General features: G+C 43.7%; 1 protein-coding gene across 2 annotated transcripts in view; it reads right to left on the bottom strand.

Moving 5' to 3' along the window:
- Window positions 1-18,956, bottom strand: part of ABCC5 (ATP binding cassette subfamily C member 5) — an 86,998-nt gene that overhangs the window by 2,655 nt on the left and 65,387 nt on the right. For both annotated transcript variants that reach the window (XM_061194428.1, XM_061194429.1), the window contains exons 25-29: window positions 17,781-17,970; window positions 13,600-13,759; window positions 2,424-2,502; window positions 1,319-1,432; window positions 539-703 (exon numbers count right to left, since the gene is read on the bottom strand). In XM_061194428.1, coding sequence (XP_061050411.1) covers window positions 539-703; window positions 1,319-1,432; window positions 2,424-2,502; window positions 13,600-13,759; window positions 17,781-17,970 — 708 coding nt within the window. The remainder of the gene's footprint in view (window positions 1-538; window positions 704-1,318; window positions 1,433-2,423; window positions 2,503-13,599; window positions 13,760-17,780; window positions 17,971-18,956) is intronic.

Raw genomic sequence — 18,956 nt, 5'->3', positions numbered from 1 at the left:
AAGCCCACGTGCCTAGAGCCTGTGCTCCGCAACAAGAGAAGCCACCGCAATAAGAAGCCCGCGTGCCACAACGAAGAGTAGCCCCCACTCGACACAACTAGAGAAAGCCCGCGTGCAGCAACGAAGACCCAACGCGGCCAAAAATAAATAAATAAATAAATAAATTAAAAAACAAAAAAACAACCAAAACAAGCAGACATATAGTGGCTGGTCTCAATAGCTTTGGGAAATTCTTGTGCATGTGAGTGAATTACAAAGTACACGTGCTCTCTGACCTAAGTCAAAATGTTACTGTTTACAAGCAACAAAAGAACAGGTAGTAAAGCATAATGAGAACCCTATAAGAGTGCTCCCAGCTCAATCTCTTGACTGGGAGGGCTGCATCCCACCCAAAAGGAACCAGACTACAGTCATTATGGCTGCTTATCTGAATGCTCAGAACTACTCTAAGAGGGCCATCTGCCCAATCTTGCCAGGGGCCAGTTTTCCTCCCAGACAAGGCCACGTGCCAAGCCAAGGTCTCCTGGGGGCTCAGTACCTGTCCCTGGGCCAGCACCATAATCCTATCAGAGCCCAGGACTGTATGTAGGCGATGGGCAATCGTCAGCATGGTGCAGTCGGCAAATGCTTCTCGGATGGTCTCTTGGATCAGCAAGTCTGTCTCCGTGTCCATGGCAGCTGTGGCTTCATCTAGAATCAAAATCTGCCAGGGAAGAGAAGAAAAAGAGGGATCCGACCAATTCCTTAAGCATTCTGGTTAATCTAGGTTTCACTAAAATGTACTTTATGATTTGAATTTTACACCGTATATTGTTTTTTCTAAATAGGTACACGCATATGTAAAAATACTGTTTTGCTTAGAACTGATATAACTTCAAACCCCTATGTTTGCCTTGATTTCCATGAATGAAAGGATATATGTGAAATACTGATCTAACAAAAGACTCACCCCACTTGCTCTGTAACTCTAAACACGTACAGTAATCTTTCTGGACCTCCCTTTTCCAGTTTTAAAATGAGGGGACTGGATTTGATGACCTGGATATGTCTTCTACTCAGTGGCTAGAAACAAGCTGCCCTTGGAAATTGAAGGCTCAGGGAAGTTAAAAATAAAAACAAACAAGCAAACAAAATATCCACATACCCAAATCATGTCAAGGTTAATTTAGAAACATCTCTGGGCACACTCTTAAGAAATGCCACTGGGCTCGGAGCCAGGAATGCCTTTGGACCTCAGGCCACAGGCAAAAGCTGTTCTCCCATCTTCCTGCACTTCTCTGCTGATCCCCCCTCCCTGCCACCCACCAAACTGCCTTACCTTACAGTGACGGAGCAAGGCTCTAGCTATGCATAGGAGCTGCCGTTCCCCCACTGAGAAGTTATCCCCATTCTCCATCACTTCAGATTCAAGTTTCAGAGGTAGCTGAGCAATCTAGGGAGAAAGGAAGTAGAGATTAGAAGGCTAAAAAAAAAAAAAAAAGTAAAATTTGAATGTAGAAGAAAAAAAAAAGAAACTAAATTTTGTCAAAAATCCAGTGGCAAAAATAAATTATTCTGAAACAGATGAAAGAATTATTAGCCCAGAACCTAGCTCACCTAGAAAAAAGGTACAGGTGTGATGATCACATAGTAGGACCACATTTTCTAGGCCATTCCATATTTCAGCTAAACTATGCTATTAGTCTCATATCATCAAAACGTCTCAGAAATTCCAATATTTTCGTCCCCAAAGCCTGTCATTTTTGGTTCTGAAAATATGGTCACGCAATGAGAAATGGGGTAAACGAAATTACTCTCTTTCTGAAGTCCAAAGCTGTAGGCCCATGGCTGTCAAACCTTTCTTTCCATAAACTATAGAACCTATTCTTCAAGTGAACTTGTTTGAGGAAGCCCAATATAAAGGTGATGAAGGCAGAGCGGATCTAGTTGAATTAGCAGAAGAGATCCTGGGCTTGTGTGCAGGAACGCAAGAGACCCTACTCCAGGCCAGGGGTATCTGTAGATTGTGGTCCCTGGAGGGGGCCTGCTGAGTTACCCTAAGAGGTCTGTGAATCCATACACACACTTTCTCCATAAGTGATATATCTCTTACACATATATAGATGCTTCAAAAAGATGTTGTACTGTTACAATTAATAAGAATAGAACTTGATTTTAAAGCATTACTGAATTCTGAGTGGTTGTCATTAATATCTTCTAAATTAATGGATAGTAAAAAGGGCAATATGACCATGGGAGGGAGCTAAGGGGGGAGGTGAGGGTCGGGAGATAACAACCTTTATGCCCTTTCTGAAATGCCTGGGAAGCCCTGCTCTAAAGTGGGCTGCACAGCGGCAGCCAGAGCAGGCTGGAGAATGACCACAGCATCACTGTGTTTCCAGCCCTGAAATGCCAGCAAAGCTCTCCGTCAGTTCTTTACTTACACATTCTTTCATGTGTGTCCTTTCTAGGGCATCCCAGATCTGGTCTTCAGTGTACTGGTTGAAGGGATCCAAATTTGACCTAGTGAGAAACATAACAGGAATTCTCAGGGATCCAACATGTACGTGACCATGCTGCAAAGGCTGACTATGGTAAAGGTCTAGACATTGGGGCTCAAACCCCATCCAGCCACAGGGGGAGGCTGAGATGGGAGCGCTGCTGCCTGCCTGTCGCAGGAATGAGCCTCCCTTTCTTCTTTACAAAACTTTATTATTTTTATTACGTAAATGATACAAGTTAGTTATAGAAAAATTAGGAGATACAGACATACAAAGACAAAACAAAAACTAATGTATGTTTAATGACTTCTTATCAGACTCTCAGAAACAAACACTGTTAGCACTTTGGCATAGATCCTTCTAGATTTTTTCTATGCATATACATGTTAAAGTATCTCTCTCATATGTATAAACTTAGAAAAACGCCCTCTTTCTTCTTGCTGCACCAGGGTGAGAGCCCTGCCACTGAGCAGGGGTCTCAACAGCTAGCTGACCAGGAAAGGAGCCAATCCAGCAGGAAGGCAGAGGAGAAAGCTGAGCATAATGGGGTCAAGAGGAAGGATTTTACTGGCACCGAAAGCTAGTTTGGGGACTATTCTTGCTTACTGTACTAACAGTATCCACTTCAAGGACATCAAGATTGATACCAAAAGAACAGGTCTAGGTATTTCTGGAAGAGTTAAAGACAGGAGAAAAAGCTCTTGGTCATGGAGGATGAGGGTGAACAGGTGGTGATGAAACAGATATTGGGTGGAAAGTGGGCTGTTGCATTAATTTGGGGTGTCTTGTCTCAACCTAAACGTCGCATTTGTGGGTCTAGTAATCTGAAAGGTATTAAGTATAATTTGCTTTGCTCATAAATTATGGTTGGCATATAGGAAATAGAAAAATCTTTGGGAGAACCTTAGCCTTGATCCACACTCGTCTCTGTGTCTGGGGAGACTAATCCCAGGCGTGCAAATGCAAGCAGGTCATTATCGCAGAATTCTGCCCGAGAGGAGAGCGCAGGCAGGCACACGCCATCTCTGGACTCCTGGGCAACTCTCTAACTGGCCCTGCTCTCTTGTGCCCCTTTGCACGTGTGCTTCCCCCGACTTAGAACATGCGACCTCTCCCCACCTTTTTACTTGAGAGGCACTGGTAAAACAAGGGCTCTGGAGCCAGACTGCCTGACTCCTTCACAGCTTCTATCAATGACAGCTGTGTGACCTTGGCCAAGTTAGCCTAACTACTCCATGCTTCAGTTTCCTCAACTGTAAGACAGGGATAAAAGAGCACCTCCTCAAAAAGGTTTGTTTCGGGGACTACATTTCACATGTATAAAGCACTTACAGCAGTACCTGCGGCAGGACTGGCAGTGTGTATGTGAGAGCTACGATTACTGTGTTATTATTATCATTGTTCTTATTCCTTGGCTGTGATTCCTTCTTGTCCTTCAGCTCTCAACTTAGATGGGGTCTTCAGGAAGTGTCTCCTGACCCTTCAAGCCTGGACTGGGGGTCCCCCTGCTCACCACTATAATGGCACTCGTCACTTTGTTCACTTGTCTCTCTCCTCCATTGGATTAGAATCCTTGTCTGGATCTTATTCACTGTTGTAGCCCATGTATACTGTCTAATATTTTTTGCAAAAAGAAGAACTTATTCCTCCCATCCTTATTTGAGTTCCTGATAACAGACATTAGTATGTCACAACTTAAGTATTTTCAGTAATAACAGAGGCAGAAGGCAGCATGGTGGAGGGCAGGTGTGTGCACACATAGGATCTGGGCAGACTGGGTTCGATCCCTGCTCTGCATGGGATCATCTGCATGACCCTGGACAAGTTAGTCCTCAGTCTCCTCATCTATAAAATGGGGAGATAGTGACATGACCTGGTAGGTTGCTGTGAACATTAGAGCTGTGTAGATACAGTGCCTGGAACACGGCAGACACTCGATAGCTGGTAGCTGTTAAACTGACAAGGGACGTGGTCACTTTAGATGCCTGGTTGCACTGCTTGGTGGTTTTGACTCTTATATTTGATGCATTTTTCAAGTGGACACAATAATCCCAGGATCCTGAATACCAGGATCTGAAATAGTTCTGATAAAGTCCTAGCCGTGAAAGGTCTAGATGGGGAAGACATTCTCTGCAGGCATGCCATCTAGGAAGAGCCCTCTCACTTAAAGAATGATGGTCTAAAACTGAAATGGCAAAGCATGGGCCTAAGTCTAAGGAGAAGCTCGCCTGCTTCTAATCAAAAAGAGATGCTGAAAGCACCTGATGTTCCTTGTCCCTCTAACACTCTGGAGTCTGCCTGAGCTTGCCTCAGTGTTGATGAGATCTGTGTCTACGGCTCTCTCTCCAGCTGCCTTGTACACTGATACACCAACAGATCAGGGTGAAACCTGTGTTCTCCATCCCAAGTCTGAGGGATAAAAGGTTAATCACATTTTTGTTTGGTTCAACACAGACTGGTGGGAATTCCCATGGGGCAAGATTAGCACAATCCACCCCCCCCAAAACAACAACAAAAAGATTAACACAAGCCTCTGAGTGACATTTATCTAGATGGCAATGCAAGTTTTCACAATAAAATATTCTCTCTCCTTTTGTGTCTAATACGGACTTTCTCATATTTTACAGCAGGATTCCTGACCTTAGGGCTCACAACAGGTGTCTCACTTTTGAACCATAATGCTCAGAGCTCTTTTTTTCTTTTTCTTTTTTTTAGAAACAAGTTCCTCAGAGCTCTTTACAAGAGTCTTTGGAAGTCCTCATCAAACCTAGACAGAAGGGGCACCCGCCCAGTGGGAAATCACAACTGGTTCCATACAGGGGTCACGTCCTGCTTTGCCTGGTCTCTTGCTCCTCACCCTCCACCTTGGTCTCTGTACAGCTGCCCCACAGGACTGCACGCTGGAGAATGGCCTCTGCCCATTACAGGGAATCAACTCTGACCTCGGGCAGTAGGACCTGAAGTCGGTCCACATGTGGTTTAGTGCCGGGCTGCTCTGGATCTGCATCCTACTCTGACTGTGATTCCCACTTAGCGTCACGGGACCCTATTGAGCTAGAATCTCCCCCTGTCGGACAGTTCTGCTAGGTCAGTTCCTGTTGTGTCTCCATGTGCCCAGGTTCCTATCTTGACAGCCTGCTCAGGCTCCCAAGTTTTGGGGCCCCACCTTGCTCTGGTTTTATCCGTGAGCTCCCTGATTATAAATATCTGCCTTTTGGGGTCTCTGAACAAGGCCCAGTCGCCACTGCTGTGGTCTATTTGCCAGAGAAAAATCCATATTACCTAAGGCTGGAATTCCCAGCACCAATAACTTGATAAATTGCCACCTATGGTTTGATACCTCACTTTCTGGATTTCTGGTTTAGCCCATCTCCTACCTCTTAAATCTTCCCTTTCTCTACCTCTTCCTGGAAGGAATGTGTAATTCTAGGTTTTAGATTTTACCACTTGTTCAGATTCCTCCCATGTCTGCTGAGTTGAGTCCTTTGTACAGAGTTAAAGATCTCAACAAATATATGTTCAAGATTGAAGGGTCCATAATGTTGGTTTCCAGGAAAGGAATGTATAGAGTTCCCCTAGACTTAGTCTAGGAAGTGTTCTTTAATACTGTACAGTGATGCCTAGTGTCATGGGTTGAAGAGTATCCCCCAAAAAGATATGTTGAAATCTAACCCTCAGTACCTAAGAATGTGACCTTATCTGGAAATAGGGTCAGTGTAGATGGTATTGGTTAAGATGAGGTCATCCTGGAGTAATGAAGTAGGGTGGACCCTTAATCTAGTAGGACTGATGTCCTTATAAGAGAGCCACATAAAGACAGAGACACAGAATGAGAGGGCCCATGTGACAACAGAGGCAGAGACTGGGATGATGAGTCTACAAGCCAAGGACACCAAAGACTGTTGGCAAACCACTAGAATGTACTAGAGGCAAGGAAGGATCCTACCGGTTTCAGGGGGAGCATAGCCCTGTTGACAACTTGATTTCATACTTCTAGCCTCCAGAACTGTGAGAGAATAAATTTCTGTGGTTTTGGGCCACCCAGTTTGTGGTACTTTGTTGCAGCATGCCAAGAATACAAATACATCTAGTAATTCATCAGATACCTCTTACGAGACAAATAGTAAGTACACAAGAGTGTACTGCTCACTGAGCAGCTGCCCCATCAGACTTGGCAGACACATAGAGGGGCTTGGCATTCAACCCCGCCCAGGCCCATCACACCAGCTGAAGGAGACTCCCAAGACTAAGCAATGGGTTCCAGATATGTAAGGAATATTTACGTACACCAGCAGGTGGTAAACATACACATTAAGGCAGACCAGACTGATCTCAACAGGGAACTCAATCAGGAATGAAAAAAATATATATACCCTCAGTAGAGGGGCCAGACGGTCCTGGTCTGACCCACAGATACAAATGAAAGCAAAGTTATGCATCCACTGCATCAAGTACTCAGCTGGGTAGATGGAGAGTAAGAAAAGCATCTGAGCATGAAGGCACTTATTTTTAACAGTCAGAACTCCTGGAGTCCTATGTTGCTCAAAGTGCATTTTCATCTTTGGTTCTTTATATGTTATTTTTAGCAGTATTCTAAGTTTACCTATTGACTACTACTGAATAAGGTCAAGAGTATCTCCCGGGGTGTTTGAGGATACAGCAATCCCCTCCGGGCACACAGAAGACACCATGCTGAACCACATCGTCCTCTGTCGGTGGTGGGTGCCTCCCTGCAGCCTCAGCCTCAGGACAGGAGACTACGGGACCCTCAGACCTTCGTCTCTCAGGAAGTTAAAGGAAAACTCAAAATAGTTATTCAGAAACAAGGTTTGGCTTTTAGGTAAGAGTAGAGTACATGAAAAAGACTAAAGAGAACAGCGGAGGCTGTGTGAAAATTTTTTTCAAGAAGGGGTACAGAGGCTGTGCAAATCTGAAAGCAGATGAGATTTTGAAGATGTCAGAAAAAGAAAGGTAACTAATGGTCAAGACCCCTGCAGCAGCAGGCGCAACCCTAGTTTTTGGAGAAAGAGATTACCTCTCGAGGTAGTGATTAAGGGGGCTGTGGTGATAACTTCAGAGACAATACAGTGAGCGGAGTGAGGGAGAGCCCAGGCTCTCAGCCAGACAGCCCAGGTTCTTATCTTTGGGCAAATTATTTAACCACTCTGGGTTTTAGCTTCTTCATCTATAAAATAGGCTTAATAATAGTGCCTACCTCATTTGAGTTTTGAGTATTTGATGAATTAATACAATTTAAATGCTTAGGACAATTCACCGCATAATAAGTCCTCAATATGCTTAGCTACTACTATTGTTGTTGTTGTTCTTTAGAGCAGCAATATCTGGCACCAAAGGACCTTTTTCTTTCTTTTTTTTAAAGACAATTTTTTTTAGAGCAGTTTTAGGTTCACAGCAAAATTGAGAAGAAGGTACAGAGATTTCCCATATACCCCCAGCCAGAAGGACTTCCACAAAAGTTAGATAACATCTAGTGTTCTTCATATAGTGATCCTAGACTTAGCATTACTTTCTGACATTGAGATTAGAAGCTTTGGGGGATTCTCCGGTTCCACTAAGGGACTAAGACGTCAAAAAAAGTAAAAGAGGGTCCCTTAAACAACAGAATAATTCAAAGACAAATGAAAGACCTTGAGATTCTAAGATTCTGCTTCAAATCTGGAGCAACTTCCATTCCCTCTAGAGCACTAGGTGCTTCTGCTTGAAGGTGTCTGGGCCCAGAATGAACCAAAGCAGAGTGGGTCAGTTGTGGGCTCAGTTGTTTTTGTTGTGATTTTGAGTTGAGAGCTTGAAATATTCCTCAAAAGCAGAAAGAAAAAAAAAAAGTTAATGGGCAGTTGGAAAAGGAGAGAGAGCATCTGAACAGGAAGAACTGAGAACACTGCCTCTTGCTAACGAAGGGATGCCAGGCAGAGGTGCTCCAGGTGATGAGAAGTGCTCACCCCCCACAAGGAGACTGAGACTCAGAGACACGCTAGAGTGACAGCTGAGGACAACTAGTCTCACTAAGGGGCAGATTAACCACCAGCCAAGGCAGGCTGCAGACAGTCCACAAGGATGGAAAGCATTTGAGCAGGAGCTGGTTAGGGCAGAGGCAAAGAGATAGGCTTCCTGAGACCAGGAAGCACAGGTCCTCTGGGGAAAGAAAAGTACTGCCAGGACCACGAAAGAGGGAAGGTCAACAAAAGTGTTAGGGCTGGATGAGAAGGGACCTCTCTTCCTGGAGCCAACCATCAGGGCAAAAGGCAGGGGAAAGGCACTGGCCACAGAAACACAGGCCCTACAATTCAAACCCAAACAGTTGGATGAGGGAGGGCTGGATGAGCTATTGGAATGGACTGAGGTTCTGGCTAACCTAGGGAGGACTGTGCCCCTAAATGATCCGGTCTATGATTTATTTATATTTGTATGCAGAACAATTCAGAAATGTTTAACTTGCAAAATTCTCTGAGTTCTGTTTGATTTTGGTTTTACCTTGACTTCCCTCTAAGAGCTCCTGATATGTTTTAACTGCATGTCGGTATCTCCAGGAGAGGTATGCACCCCCAATGCTGGTTAAAGGCAGTGGAGAGACAGTTTCCAAATTCAGAGTCTCCTGGAGATAGCTGAGGAAGCAGCTGATCTACCCTGCCTTTGCCTTGGGAAACTCATTATAGGCCTTCTAATTTTCTAACAAAAGCAAAAGAACACCAAAAGCTGGATATTCTTTTAAACCTATGAGAAACCTGAGAGGATAAAGCGAAGATAGAAGGTCTGGGATTTAATTTGTCCTCACTACTGACTTAAAAAGTCAAAATTACAGCAGGTAGAAAGTGAAACTTATATGATTTCCTAGGTTTGCACAGCCGACTAACCAAACAGTGCTCCGAGCTCAATTACTAAAAACTCAGTCAACAGCACACCAGCCACTGAGCTTGTCCATCAAGTGGCAACATATCTCTGGAGTTGATAACAAATGGCCCCATCTCCCACGAAGGCTGTGCTTCCACAGTGTTCTACAAACAGCAGCCAGCAGGTCAATTCTTAACCATTAACTCCAGAAGCCCGAGTCACAGACCCAAATGAAGTGCTGTAAAAATTTGAAATGAACACTGATACTTCTCGGTGGCAGCATATTCAAGGGAAGTCTAATGTTTAACATGCCTTATTTCCTAGTTCTCTTCTTTTTTTAAAATTTATTATTATTTTTTACATCTTTATTGGAGTATAATTGCTTTACAATGTTGTGTTAGTTTCTGCTGTATAACAAAGTGAATCAGCTATACGTATACATATATCCCCATATCCCCTCCTTCTTGCGTCTCCCTCCCACCCTCCCTATCCCACCCCTCTAGGTGGTCACAAAGCACTGAGCTGATCTCCCTGTGCTATGTAGTTTCTTCCCACTAGTTATCTATTTTACATTTGGTACTGTATATATGTCAATGCCACTCTCTCACTTTGTCCCAGCTTACCCTTCCCCGTCCCCGTGCCCTCAAGTCCATTCTCTACGTCTGTGTCTTTATTCCTGTACTGCCCCTTGGTTCATCAGAAACTTTTTTTTTTTTTTTTTAGATTCCATATATATGTGTTAGCATACGGTATTTGTTTTTCTCTTTCTGACTTACTTCACTCTGTATGACAGACTAGGTCCATCTACCTCACTACAAATAACTCGATTTCGTTTCTTTTTATGGCTGAATAATATTCCACTGTATATATGTGCCACATCTTCTTTATCCATTCATCTGTCAATGGACACTTAGGTTGATTCCATGGCCTGGCTATTGTAAATAGAGCTGCAATGAACACTGTGGTACATGTCTCTTTCTGAATTATGGTTTTCTCAGGGTATATGCCCAGTAGTGGGATTGCTGGGTCATATGGTAATTCTATTTTTAGTTTTTAAAGGAACCTCCATACTGCTCTCCCTAGTAGCTGCATCAATTTACATTCCCACCAACAGTGCAAGAGGGTTCCCTTTTCTCCACACCCTCTCCAGCATTTATTGTTTGTAGATTTTTTGATGATGGCCATTCTGGCCGGTGTGAGGTGATACCTCATTGTAATTTTGATTTACATTTCTCTAATGATTAGTGATGAGCATCCTTTCATGTGTTTGTTGGCAATCTGTGTATCTTCTTTGGAGAAATGTCTATTTAGGTCTTCTGCCCATTTTTGGGTTGGGTTGTTTGTTTTTTCTTTTGTTTTTTTTAATTATTAGCACCTTTAATTATTATTTATTTATTTTTTTGGCTGTGTTGGGTCTTCGTTTCTGTGCGAGGGCTTCCTCTAGTTGCGGCAAGTGGGGGCCACTCTTCATTGCAGTGCGCGGGCCTCTCTTGTTGCGAAGCACAGGCTCCAGACGCGCAGGCTCAGTAGTTGTGGCTCACGGGCCTAGTTGCTCTGCGGCATGTGGGATCTTCCCAGACCAGGGCTCGAACCCGTGTCCCCTGCATTAGCAGGCAGATTCTCAACCACTGCGCCACCAGGGAAGCCCCTGTTTTTTTGATATTAAGCTGCATGAGCTGCTTGTATATTTGGGAGATTAATCCTTTGTCAGTTGCTTCATTTGCAAATATTTTCTCCCATTCTGAGGGTTCTCTTTTCGTCTTGTTTATGGTTTCCTTTGTTGTGCAAAAGCTTTTAAGTTTCATTAGGTCCCATTTGTTTATTTTTGTTTTTATTTCCATTTCTCTAGGAGGTGGGTCAAAAAGGATCTTGTGGTGATTTATGTCAAAGAGTGTTTTTCCTATGTTTTCCTCTAAGAGTTTTATAGTGTCTGGCCTTACATTTAGGTCTTTAATCCATTTTGAGCTTATTTTTGTGTATGGTGTTAGGAAGTGTTCTAATTTCATTCTTTTACATGTACCTGTCCAGTTTTCCCAGCACCACTTATTGAAGAGGCTGTCTTTTCTCCATTGTATATTCTTGCCTCCTTTACCAAAGATAAGGTGACCATAGGTGCATGGGTTTATCTCTGGGCTTTCTATCCTGTTCCATTGATCTATATTTCTGTTTTTGCGCCAGTACCATATTATCTTGATTACTGTAGCTTTGTAGTATAGTCTGAAGTCAGGGAGCCTGATTCCTCCAGCTCCGTTTTTCTTTCTCAAGATTGATTTGGCTATTTGGGGTCTTTTGTGTTTCCATACAAAGTGTGAAATTTTTTGTTCTACTTCTGTGAAAAATGCCATTGGTAGTTTGATAGGGATTGCATTGAATCTGTAGATTGCTTTGGGTAGTATAGTCATTTTCACAAAATTGATTCTTCCAATCCAAGAACATGGTATATCTCTCCATCTGTTTGTATCATCTTTAATTTCTTTCATCAGTGTCTTGTAGTTTTCTGCATACAGATCTTTTGTCTCTTTAGGTAGGTTTATTCCTAGGTATTTTATTCTTTTTGTTGCAATGGTAAATGGGAGTGTTTCCTTAATTTCTCTTTCAGATTTTCCATCATTCGTGTGTAGGAATGCAAGAGATTTCTGTGCATTAATTTTGTATCCTGCTACTTTACCAAATTCATTGATTAGCTCTAGTAGTTTTCTGGTAGCATCTTTAGGATTCTCTATGTATAGTATCATGTCATCTGCAAACAGTGACAGTTTTTCTTCTTCTCTTCCAGTTTGGATTCCTTTTATTTTTTTCTTTTCTGATTGCTGTGGCTAAAACTTCCAAAACTATGCTGAATAACAGTGGTGAGAGTGGGCAACCTTGTCTTGTTCCTGATCTTAGAGGAAACGGTTTCAGTTTTTCACCACTGAGAATGATGCTGGCTGTGGGTTTGTCATATATCCTAGTTCTCTTCTAAATGATGATTTAAAAAATTAAGAAAAATATGGTTATTTTTCCTGAGTCAAAATTATAAGGTTAATTTTATTCTCAAAGGCATTCCTGTGGCCTCTAAAAATAGAGAGATTTATGGGAAGGAAGAGCAGATTTGGCAACACCTCTCAATTTCTTAATTTTAGACCTGAGTCTTCAATAAGTTTTAATTCTCTTTAATGTTGCTTGTTTGACCTTGTTATCTCAGTACCCAAAGGGAATGACCTCCTCATCAACAGATCCAGTCTATGCTGTCCAAATTCATTAGTGCTTTAGAGAAATGCCAAAGTAAACACACCCAAGAGCGTTCACCTCACATGAATGCAGGTGAGAAGTCAGTTTATCCACCAAACCTCCTTGAATCAGTGGGTTCAAGTGCCACTTCTGAAGAAAGGGGGGGGGGTGTGGAGGCCTAGTTTTAAAGACAAGTTTGAACATTGCCTGTGGTTATTTGAAATTAAGTTGGTACCATTTTTTTTTTTTTTTGGAAACTGCTAAAAATTAAAGAGGGAATGGCAATATCACTTTTAGAGTGATTTAAAAAAAGGAGTCGTATCTAGGTCAACTGTATAGTTAAAGGTGTTTTTATTTAGAAGGAGTCAACTTAAATAGAAATGGACTCAAATTATGGAAACACATTGTTTTTAGGAGGCAGAAGCTTCAGGCTAAAGGTAGAATAAAGCATAGGAAAAGATAACGGGGTTAAACATATTTCCTTCTTAGTTATTTTATCTTTGGCAATCTGGCAGATTTCAGAGACAGGCATCATTCTAGAGTAAGAACCAAAGGCGGGGGAAGATACTGGAAGATGAAAAAACGTGAGGAGTAATAATGCCTGAAGACCATCGTGAGAACTGTGACTTGGAGTGTACCTAGAAGAGAGTACAGCATGGGGAGGACAATGATGGCTGCTACCACGTATAGGATGCTCGCCCTCTGCCAGCCTCTGTGCTTGTATAAAATTTGCACAAATTTATTCAATCTTCACAACAACAGGGCTTAGTAGTATCCCCATTTCATGGAGGAGAAAACAAGCTTAGGAGTGGTTAACTTGTCTAAGACACAGAGCCCAGATCTCTCTGACTTCTTACCACCACGTTGCAGGGCTTCTGGGCCCCACTTAGCTAATGAGATGGCTTGCACACTGGAGCTGCCCCTTCTGTGATGGGGAGCACGTGGTGTCGTGGGAAAGCGCTACATCAGAGGCCACTAGATCTCAGTCCCCGATGGGGGCCCTAACATGCCCACCTGGCCTGAAATGTGGCACGAAACATGTGGGTGCTGAGCTCCTCACCTGACAGTGCCACTGAAGAGCACCGGCTCTTGGGGAATGATGGAGAGTTTGCTCCGGAGGTCAGCAAGCCCGATATCACTGATTCTCACTCCGTCGATCTTGATGCAGCCTCCAGATAACTCCACCAGACGGAAGAGGGCCATGCCCAGAGAGGACTTCCCTGATGAGTCAGAAGACGGGCAGAAAAGTCGTTCAATTAGCAAATTCTGTGAAGACAAAACTGGTTTATTCTCAGGGCAACATCATCTATTTTTCTATTTCTGTTCAATCATTATTTCAACTGATTAACTCAGATAATGTATAAAATGATAGCCAGAAACAAAAACAAAAACAAAAACCAATGAACTTTCCTGGGACTTCCCTGGCGGTCCAGTGGTTAAGAATCCACACTTCCACTGCAGGGGGCACGGGTTTGATCCCTGGTTGGGGAACTAAGATCCCACATGCTGCGTGGTGCAGCCAAAAAAACCCCCCAAAAAACAATGAACTTTCCTGAGCTACCAAGCATACACATTTACATCACACAGCTCCAGCCTGAGAAGGAGTGGGAGGGACCGTTATACTCTCAAGAGAGTAAAATGGAGAAACGCCTCCTTTTCACCTTAGGAACAGGTACACAGGGTTAATGCTTCTCAGGCAAAGTGAGAACAGACAGCAAGGAGCTAGTGGCAAGTCAGAGGACAAACTGTCTTCTCTCTCTTCTGTCCCCTTATCTTAGCTGAGAGAGAAACAAGACAAGGCCTTGCATCGCCGTGGCAGCTGGGAAATGGAAGAAGTTCCCGGCTAAACATACAAGGGAAGGTGGTTTGGGCTTGAGAAAATGAGTGGCTATAGATTCTCTACCACAATAGGAAAATGCGGTAGAAAAGCAGGTTTGAGGGATAAAATAGCGAGTTCAGTATCACAGTGATAAGCAGAACAGCTTTGCTTAATTGACTCTTTTTTTTGGCTGCATTGGGTCTTCGTTCCTGCGTGCAGGCTTTCTCTAGTTGCGGCAAGCAGGGGCTACTCTTCGACGGTGCGTGGGCTTGTCATTGTGGTGGCTTCTCTTGTTGTGGAGCAGGGGCTCTAGGTGCACGGGCTTCAGTAGTTGCAGCACGCGGGCTCAGTAGTTGCGGTACATGGACCCTAGAGCAGGTGGGCTTCAGTAGTTGTGGCACATGGGCTCAGTAGTTGTGGCACGCAGGTTTTAGGGCACATGGGCTGCAGCAGTTGTGGCACGTGGGCTTCAGTAGTTGTGGCACGTGGGCTCAGTAGTTGTGGCGTGCGGGCCTAGTTGCTCCACAGCATGTGGGATCTTCCTGGACCAGGGATCGAACCTGTGTCCCCCTGCATTGGCAGGCGGATTCTTAACCACTGCGCCACCAGAGAAGTCCCTTAATTGACTCTTCATTTAAAAAATGATACAAGTGATTCAAGCAGATTTAACATCAATCTCCCATAATCTCACTACTGCTTTTTTTTTTTTGGACACATTTACTTTTAGTTTTTTCCTCAGAGTTGAGATCATACCAGAGAAATAATATTGTAACTGCTTTTTCCACTTAACATTACCTAGCAAGCACTCAATCATATTATTACCTTTTCAAGACAGAGTTTTAGTGGCTGCAACGAATTCCATCGTGTGGCTGTACTCTTACCTAATTAATCAGTCCTCTAATGTTGTACATGTAGTTTATTTAAAACTTACTATACTAATGCTATGGCAACCTGGTCAGTGCTCAAACTGCTCCTATCTCACACGATTTCCTTGAAACGGATTCTCAGAACTGAAACTACTTTGTCAAAAAGATATAAATATTTTAAAAGCTCAGTGTTCTACCCCACCAAAAAAAAAAAGTTTGACATAGTCCTGTCTATCTACCATTCTGCAAGTCAGACCCATAGTTTAGATGCAGAACCACAGGTTTTTATCTGTTAGAGCAGTTTTCCTAGTTCTTGACCCTCCTCCCCTCCTCTGGCTCCATGTTCTGAAAGACCTCTCATGGCAGCCTTGTGACTGTCTATTCAGAGGTCAGTAAGGGCACAAATACCTGCCTCACCCCAATGTTTGCAGCCACAGTCCTGCTGTTGAGATTTGACCCCCGTCAAACAACCTGTGGGAACCCAGAACGTCCATCTCCCTAAGGCAGGAGTCCTCAGGCCCATCTACCAGAAACGAGTTGGGAAACCTGAGTCCATGTAGCAGGACAGTTCTTGATGAGGCCTCTTTTCCTGGAACTGGCTTTTTCAGGACTGGAGGATCTGGTTAGTGGCCCCTCACCCAGGTAGAAGGGAGGAGGTGGAGGCCCTCCCCAGTGCCGTGGCAGTGGTTCAGGATTTAAGCTGAGAAAGGAATGGCGCTCAGATAAATAGGTTAAGTTGTTCCACTTTAACAAAAGATCTCAGACTAGACTACCTTTGTACTGATGGAACGTGCTGGTAAAAAAGGCAATGAGGGGGCTTCCCTGGTGGCGCAGTGGTTGAGAATCTGCCTGCTAATGCAGGGGATACGGGTTCCAGCCCTGGTCTGGGAAGATCCCACGTGCGTGGAGCAACTGGGCCCATGAGCCACAACTACTGAGCCTGCGCGTCTGGAGCCTGTGCTCCGCAACAAGAGAGGCCGCGATAGTGAGTGGCCCCCGCTTGCCACAACTAGAGAAAGCCCTCGCACAGAAACGAAGACCCAACACAGCCAAAAATAAATTAATTAAAAAAAAAAAAAAAAGGCAATGAGGTCCTCACAGCAGTTACAACCACGGCAGAGAGCCAGGGCCTATGACACAGTCTCAGAAGAAGCTTATTAGGATTACAGTTTAGACTTTGTAAGTCGGGCTATTTATAATTATTTTATTTTTGTTTATGTCTCATCTGTCACTACCCGTGGTTTAATAAAGTCTTGGTGAAAATTTCGGTCTGTCTTACCTATGTTAAAGGGAAATCACAGGAAGGGAGGTCAATCAGAGCTTTCAGGGGAGCAGTGCACCCCTGGGGGCCAATGTAGCAGAGGGAATTCGAGGGAGAAAGCAAAGAGCCGTGGGGACATTCACCCTCCTTGGCTGGGCATTCTCTTTCCAATGCACAAGCCTAGAGGCAGTATCTTGTTCTGACATGAAATAATTCCTTCAAAGAGGAAGCAGCTTTTTCTTTTCTGCTTAGCAGGCTCTTTAAAGTAAATTGGCTAGAAAAGACTCTTTTTTAATGGCAAGAAAAAAAAAGCTAAAAGAGTTTTGATGCCAAGGAAGCATGGAACTCAGAAAGCTAATGAGAAGTGACTCAGAGAGACCTCTTACACAAGGGTGAACAGGTTAGTGAAAGAAGACAAGACTCAATCTTGAAATGTTACTCAGGAAGGAAAGAGGGAAAGAAACACATTATTCAAGTCTTGACTCTAGAAATCTAAGGGGCATATAGTAACACATTTCTAAGAAGAAGAGTGAAATTAAATGCCTAAAATGAAGGCCTAGTCTCTATTTGCAACTGATGTCAGATCAAGAAAATAATTTCTGTCTTCAAAGGAACATAGGTTCCTTACTTAGAATGATGTTGGCTTCTGATACATAAGGCTATACAGGCAACACATCACAAAGACCTTAAATTTTTTGTATATTTTGACTTCATAGAAATAAGGATGCTCACTGCAGTGCTATTCATAATAGTGAAAAATTGATAACAACCTCAATGCCCTTCAATTGGAGCAGGGTTAATATAAATGATGGTACATCCATAAAATAGAATTTTATATCATGCTGCATAGAAATCATGTCATAGAATATTAATTGACATGGAAAATATTTGGTAATTTTAAAAGCAGGCCATGAAACATTGTGTATAAAAGGACCTCATTTTTGTAAACACACTTGTTGATAGAAAAAGCCTAACAAGATATCCACCAAAATGTCTGCAGTAATTATCTCTGGGTAATGGAGTTATGGGCGCCTTTCCCCTTTTGTACTTTGCTATATGTTCCAAGTGTTCTGCACTGAGAATGTATACTTTTATGATTAGAAAAAGCATTAAATGTTATGAAAGCAGGGTTGAAAATAAGCCTAGAAAAGTGGTTTCAGAGACCGAGACACTACTGCTCATCTAACAGGAATCTGATATGAAGGGATGAGACTGGTATTCAATAAACAGGAAATCATGGGCCCCAGACTCGATTCTGGTAGGTTCAAATGTTTCTCCAGAGAGGACATCCTTACCCGATCCCGTCCGTCCCACGATGCCAATCTTCTCCTTAGGTTTGATGGTGAAGGACACTTTCTTCAAGACCAGGGGGAGATTTTCTTGGTACCTCATCTCTGCATTCTCAAAGGTGACCTCTCCTTCCTGCGGCCAGTCAGGGGAGGGAGACTTGTTCTTAATTCTGGCAGGTGCTTCCAAGGAAAGAGTCTGGGGAGACAGAAGTGGCTGGTTCAGACTGACTATAGATTCTGGGGGAGCTGCAAGGCCTTGTCACAGAGAAGTAAAACCAGGACACCTGTAGCAACCACACAGAGAAAGCTGCCGCTCTGTTCCCTTGCTGTGAAAGAGTCCCCTGGCAGTGAATGCTCATCACCAGTACACTAGACAGAGACAGAGTACAGTGGTCTCTACACTTAGCAGTTTACAATGGCTACTAAGCAGCAGCTCGGGAAGGGCAGTGGCTTTCAAACTGCCTTCTGTCATAAGGAATTCTTCCACAAAAACCTTCTTGGAGGGACTTCCCCGGTGGTGCAGTGGTTAAGAATCCGCCTGGCAATGCAGGGGATGCGGGTTCGAGCCCTGGTCCGGGAAGATCCCACATGCTGCGGAGCAACTAAGCCCGTGAGCCACAACTACTGAGCCTGCATTCTAGAGCCTGTGAGCCACAACTACTGAGCCCGTGCACCGCAACTACTGAAGCCCGCGTGCCTAGAGCCCGTGCTCCGCAATAAGAGAAGCCACCGCAATGAGAAGCCCGCGCACGGCAACGAAGACTAGCCCCCGCTCGCCTCAACTAGAGAAAGCCGCACAGCAACAAAGACCCAATGCAGCGAAAAAAACAAAAAAACAAAAAAACACTTCCTTGGAGGCCAACGTGAGGCATGAGGCCTTCCATCCCTCTTCAAGCACAGCAGTTTTTATTGGAATTTTTTGAAAATATTCCCCTTGAAACAGGGTTCCATCATTTGAAAACCACTGGCCTGAACCCAAAGGAGGGAAAATACATTCATTGAACATTAATCAGACCCTGGCATCCTGCCTTCTCAGTCAGTCCAGGAGAGACAGACTCTACTCCAAACTCCACCACTAATAGCTGCGTGACTCAGACATATCACTTCTTCACTCTTTGTCTTAGTTTCTCATCTGCAAACTGTGGGGAATAGATTAGATGATTTTGGAAATCCATTCCAGCT

The sequence above is a fragment of the Eubalaena glacialis genome, chromosome 6 (assembly GCF_028564815.1).
Source record: "Eubalaena glacialis isolate mEubGla1 chromosome 6, mEubGla1.1.hap2.+ XY, whole genome shotgun sequence".
In the NCBI taxonomy this organism is placed as follows: Eukaryota; Metazoa; Chordata; class Mammalia; order Artiodactyla; family Balaenidae; genus Eubalaena; species Eubalaena glacialis.
Note: the sequence above shows the minus strand (reverse complement) of the source record. Positions and strands in the feature narration are given on the sequence as shown.